Source organism: Physella acuta, unplaced genomic scaffold (assembly GCF_028476545.2).
Source record: "Physella acuta isolate Inbredline_101_S28 unplaced genomic scaffold, ASM2847654v3 ptg000530l, whole genome shotgun sequence".
Classification (NCBI taxonomy): Eukaryota; Metazoa; Mollusca; class Gastropoda; family Physidae; genus Physella; species Physella acuta.
The window spans coordinates 102,328-108,660 of NW_026732049.1; the positions used below are offsets into that span (position 1 = coordinate 102,328).

The 6,333-nt window shown below is 33.4% G+C and overlaps 1 protein-coding gene across 1 annotated transcript; it reads right to left on the reverse strand.

Moving 5' to 3' along the window:
• Window positions 1-3,612: 3,612 nt before the first annotated feature.
• On the reverse strand, window positions 3,613-6,023 carry LOC131945170 (uncharacterized). Its single transcript, XM_059306189.1, has 4 exons — window positions 5,925-6,023; window positions 5,428-5,461; window positions 4,483-4,629; window positions 3,613-4,115 (listed from the first exon to the last, which is right to left on the reverse strand). The coding sequence occupies exons 1-4, from the start codon at window positions 6,021-6,023 to the stop codon at window positions 3,613-3,615; spliced, it is 783 nt and encodes a 260-aa protein (XP_059162172.1).
• Window positions 6,024-6,333: the final 310 nt, after the last annotated feature.

Genomic DNA, 6,333 nt, shown 5'->3' on the forward strand with positions numbered 1-6,333 from the left:
TACTTGTAAATGCAGCGTGGTCACGTTGCTTAAGCTACGTTTAAATGTACCTTGGGAACGTAGATTAAAGTCTACTTATAATAGTAGTGTTCATACGTAGCCTAGATTAACTTTATTAAAACAAAAGTAGTGTGGGGACATAGTGTGAGTTTTTTTTTTTCACAAATTTCGACCTTTTACACCTTCCTGAGTAGAAAAACATAGTTTTGCAATTTTTTCCCGTAAGTGTGTGTGTTTGTCTGTGTGAATTTGTGGATGTGTCTCTGTGTGTCTGTGAACACGATAACTTTTATTAATAAAACAGATAGTGTTAGTTACCTAACAAGTTAAAGGCAGTTACAAGTACTATGGACGTTTCGACCCAAGGTCTTCTTCAGCACACAACAGTGTGGTTACAGATTAGACAAATAAAGACAAACAGTTACACATTTTTGACTTAACTCGACAGTGAAAACACGTCTTGTCTGCTAGCCACGATATCCAAAAGAAAAGACGCGTAAGAAGGACGCTTGGACACCGTATAGGGGTGGGGTTGGGGGCGTGGTGTATGCGGGAGGGGGGTTGGTTAGGTGAAAGATACCTGTTCATTCAAGCCATCGGGTGCCCGTGTGCCAAATTTAAGTATTAGTCGCGTTTCAGTGCTAAGGCGATTTTTTTAAATTGTGGCAAAACCGAACGCCGTTGTAAATATTTCTCTAACAGTTATATGTTACGAATAAATTTCATAATTGTTGTATACAAAATAAAACTGCATGTAAATGAACGACCAATACATTTTATAATTAAGTAGTAAACCTTCTAAATAGTAAGTGAAAAAGCTACGTTATATAAATTAAAATTACTTCCCCTAGGCCAGGGGTCGGCAACCTGCGGCTCGCGAGCCGCATGCGGCTCTTATGACGTCCGGATGCGGCTCTCCAGCTGCTTGAACAAATATTAATAGTCATATAATTTCATTTTTACTTGACGGGGGCGTACGACTTTAACCTGCGTTCAGTTAGATGGAAGATAAGCCTGGTGAGAACCAAAGGATAAAAGCGAACGATGCAAGTTATTCAAACCGATATCTAAACCAGTTAGTCGGCGTTTGCCGTGTTGAGGCCTGGCTGGCTAATGGGAGACACCTCCTGAGCCAGCGATATCCGTAAAGAAAAAATTAAATTAAAATTAAAAGCTTCTAAAGTGGATTGAGATAGTCCTAGAACAGGGGTCGGCAACTTGCGGCTCGCAACACTCGGTAATGAACGATATAATAATAAACATAAACAATAAGCACTCGCTATTCTACAAGAATATTAACGACTCCTATTTCAATGTAGGCCCTACTTCCAATTAACTTGCCTATCCCAAATCGATACATTCAACTTCATGGTGGATATCACAAAGAAATTAAACGAGCTAAATGTAAGAAAGGAAAGGAAAACCCAACCTACGCCTTGCTTGAAGAAGTGTTTTGTTTTGTTTGTTTTTAAAATTCACTTTGTTGAAGACACGGACAGCGGTAAATTACTTTATTTTAAAAACTATAAAACAAAATTTCGTGATAAAACCAACACTACTATTAACATGAACTATTTTGGCATTACTATAAAAAAAGTGAAGGATGAGTTCACAGAGAGATTTGAGCCAATCAAAGCAAATGCAAGTACTCTGACGTTCATAGTAGATCCTCTCATCACACAAAAACAAATGACAAAAACTTATAGCTATTTGGAATTTAAGATGGTTCGCTTCAAATAAAATTGATAGGTTTTAAAAACAAACATTTGTGGAGTGGTTATATATATATATATATATATATATATATATATATATATATATATATATATATATATATATATAATCCTTAAAAATATCATAAAATTGATATACAAATGTTAGTGGCTCTTTAAAATCTGGGAAATCTAAAATTGTATCTTTTGGCTCTTCCGTCTCAAAAGTTTCTGTCCTAGAATAATATTATTTGATTACTAATTTTACTATTCTGGCGAAACATGTCTAGTTTTCATATGAATAAATATTATTTCATATTTAAAGCTATTTATTTTAAATAACAAATCAACTTTATTTACCTAATCCTAATCAAATACCGAGTATTGAACTAAAAATATTGTGGCTCTTTAAAAACTGGGAAAGTTTGTAAATTGTAAACTTTGCCTCTTGCGTATCAAAAGATGCCGACCCCTTCCCTATGCTGTTGACATGGTCTAAAATTTATATGTAGTAACCAAGGCAACACTTTTATATTTCTTACTTTTTTGACGCGACCGTTTTAGCATCATATTTGAAAACAACTAAATAGTGAGTTTTCACATAAAAGTACATCCTTGCTTAATAGGATAACCTTTAAATACAATTTATTTCCCTGTTGTAGTTTTAGAACAGTTGCACACGACCCAGATGTGACGTCATCAGTTACCCTAACACAAGTTATATAATCTTCTGTGTATCTGTCACTGTCATAGACAAATGTCTTGTCTTTACAATCTGACGGCGTTTTTGGAACTTGTGTATTTGTTGTCTTGGTTTTTGTAGACACACGTTTGCGATATAAGCCAATTACTGCGTTACCTTTGATCAATGTATCTACATTTAAACTGAGACAGTAAAGTCCGTCTGTGGGTACTGTAAATTCTCCAGTCGTTGGTTGAAAGCATCCACCAGTATTACATAACACTTTTCTAAAATCTGTAATGACGTCATCAGCCGTGAGGGGTACATGTTTTATCCTGGCACTAAACCCAACATTAGATTGACATTTTGTCTCTGTATAAAATAAAAAAAAGATGATCACGATAGCATTTGTTCATTGATAACCTATTACTTTATAATCTATATCGTAAGTGTGTAAAGACTTTCATGATTAATTTATGACAAAACTTGATACAATTTTAACACGCAAAATTTAGATATCTGATATAAAAATATTAATATATCACATTTTGCCGATATACTTACTTAACACATTCAGCTTTTCGGTTAACTGAAAAAGTACATGAAACAAACATAAAGACCTACATTGAGCTTACATTAACTTTGAATTCATAAAAAATTCCTAGTCTACCGTTGAAACACGCCATTAAATCTAATTTACGATTCAATATACCCGAAAACCTAATGTAAAATTAACATATCTAATACCTGAAAAACGCTTTGTTCTCTTGATTTCATTAGTTGATTGAAGACATTTTGTAAAGACTCAAATTGTGAAAATCTTTTAGTCAGTACTTGACACATAGCTCCAGTCTGTAAAGATATAAAGGGGTTAGTTTGGTTGTTACGTATGTTATTTTAAATGTTATAAGGGTGTAATTTAGTTGTTACTGATATGTGATTATCTATAATTTTACATGTAGATGGAGATGGAAGCAGGCGTTGTAACTGAAATAGTAATATAAACAGAAAGTGATATTTCAACACCAAGGGTAGACAAAGGTACAGAATATAGTCCACAGTCAGAACCCAACGGGATTCGAACCTACCCTTCATCGCGGCAACCAATCGCCTCGCCTTCAATGCATCAAGGGGGTTAGGTTAGTTTTCACCAATCTAAAGCTTTCTTTTATCTAATTAAAGGTTTCATTCAAAATGTAACGTAGTATTTTTAAGAGTTTAATTTGGAATGGACATAACGTTATAAAGATAAGAATGTATAGTTACTTTTAATTCTGCATTTGTTAGTTTTGTATCAGTTCTAGACAAACTTTCTAATATATCTTGGACAGAGGTTTCATGATCGTTTGTTTTCTTGACCAGATCTTTAGTGACAACACTTAACTCTTCTATGTGTTTCTTGTTGTCACAGCTAGCTTCATTTATTTCTTGTATTGACGTCATAATTTGCCTTATGTTATCAGAATGTCTTTGTGTCGCGTTATATTGTTCTTCTACTTTTTCTGTCAGCACATCCATGTTTTTTTCTATCTCTTCTACCCGTCTATCTTGTTGTTTTAATTTCTTTGCTTGAGATTTTAGCTTGCCATCAAAACGTGTGAGTTTATCATTGACTGTGTTGATATTTTCTTCTATCTGGAGATATTTTCTTTCTAGTGAACCAGTTGCCATGTAAGTGATGTCTAGCTTGTGTAGCAGAGACTGAAGCTCTTCTATGGTCACTGGATACAAAATGTCGGATTTAAATATAAAATGCATTGATAAATTGATTTAATGAAGAAAAGAGTATAAAATAATTTATTCGTTACCAATCAGTTTTATACCTGCACTTTTTAAATTGTTACTGCTGCATATTTGCTGTGTTTCTATTATACTATGTTTACTATAATTATTTTTGGATGTTTAATATGTATAGCACACAATTTGTTATTTAAAACATTCAAAATAATATGCACAACGATGTCTCAACATCCTGAATAACATAATACTGTTGACTACTGCCGAAAAGAAAACATAACAGGTCAAAAATTGTCTAAAATCTAAAACCAATCATAACTTTATTGCCCTTCAGTATAATCTATCCCTCACCAAACTTGCTGCATGTTTTGTCCTCTGTGTTGTCTTGTTGTGACGGCTCTAGTGAAGCTACAACATTTGTGCTGATCATTGGTGAGTTGGTGGAGGAAATGTTGGCTTCTGTCTGTCCTGAGTTCTCTGATCCATACAGGTGGTCTCCTGATGTCCAATTAAAAGATATTATGTAACGAAAATTATCTTTAAAAATATCTCAAATACATTTACTGATCTATTCCCGATTCAACATGTAAACATTTTGGTAGTAGCTAAAATAACGAAATGTAAAACGAACAATATATTAATACATAAACTACAAGAAGAAATCAGAATTTCAAAAACAAATTAAAAGTCTATAGAAAAAACAAACTATCTTAATGAAACAATATCTACTGGCAACAAATCATTATTTAGCAGCCTTACCGTAATGTAAAATAAGAACATAAATATGAAAATAAAACACCCAATTTATAAAAGACAGGTACTAATTTATAGCAGTGGGGAATGTAAGTTGAATGTTAACCAACCAAACAACGTAGAATACTGATAGAAATATAAACAAAGATTGCGATAGCTAGGGCATCTAGAAAGCATGTTGAACTGTGCGGATGAAAGTGATAGATAAATACAATATCCAATGGAAATAATCAGAAAGGTTTATGAAGTGGGTAGGCCTACCCTACATCATTGAGTCAAGAAGCAGTAGACAGCAAACTACACTGATTGGAATAAGTAGACAAAGCGCTAATTTGACCTGTAGAGTGAAATGGTAGAAGGAAAACATTAAAGTTACCCAATCGTGCACAGCTTTATATTATAACTACCAGTCTTTGTACATAGTCTACCAATCAAATAATCAACAGCACTTAGCAGTACATAACAACGCTGACACTTGTTCTAATGTTGAAATATTTATGTCCTCCAAATGTAGCATCATTTCTTTAAACGATTTGTTGTTACCGTCATTTATCCAGTATTGGCATTCATCAATGGCCTGTCATTAGAGACATAATTATTTCAGGTCACTAGTCTATTAACACAGGACCGAGAAAGTATTCTTCAAAAACAATGCAGTCGCATTTTACAAACAATATAATATGTATAATAGGCCTAATTATTCAGCATGCGTAATACTGAACATTTATCTTATTTAACTTTTGTAATACTTGACTGTACATTAACTTGAATTACTCTATGTTATACTGGACTAAACACATACTGTGCAATAACAACAATTACATTGTGCAATTATGTGTAAACATATACTATTTTTTACATGTGAAAAGTCGATACTTACCTTATTTAACATAAGTAGTATTTGGCACTTACCTCATTTAACATGTGTAACACTGGAGACTTACCTTATTTAACGTGTGTAATACTGGACACTAACCTTATTTAACGTGTGTAATACTGGACACTTACCTTATTTAACGTGTGTAATACTGGACACTTACCATATTTAACATATGTAATACTGGACTGACCACTTCTCTTTGATGTTCCAGATGGTCCAGCATCTGTCGGATGGTTTTTATCTGGTACAAGGGCGGCATCTTGAAAACAAGCTGGTTCTAGTTAGCTACATATCGTTTATTATGGGAAACTTATAGAAAACAAACGGTTGTTGTTTTAACAACACAGTTTATATCGACAGACATTTAGAAAAAAGACATTTATTTTGACTAAAAAAAACTTGTATTTTCCTCAAGTACATAGTTTCTTTCAGACTTTTTTCGCTTGATATTTTCGGGAGGGCAGACTTAAGTTTCGGTGGGGGAGGGCACTTGTACAAGTATATTTTTTCTATATAAATTCAATTCTCAGTTTTTAATTTGGGGGTGTATTGATGTTCATTAAAAGATG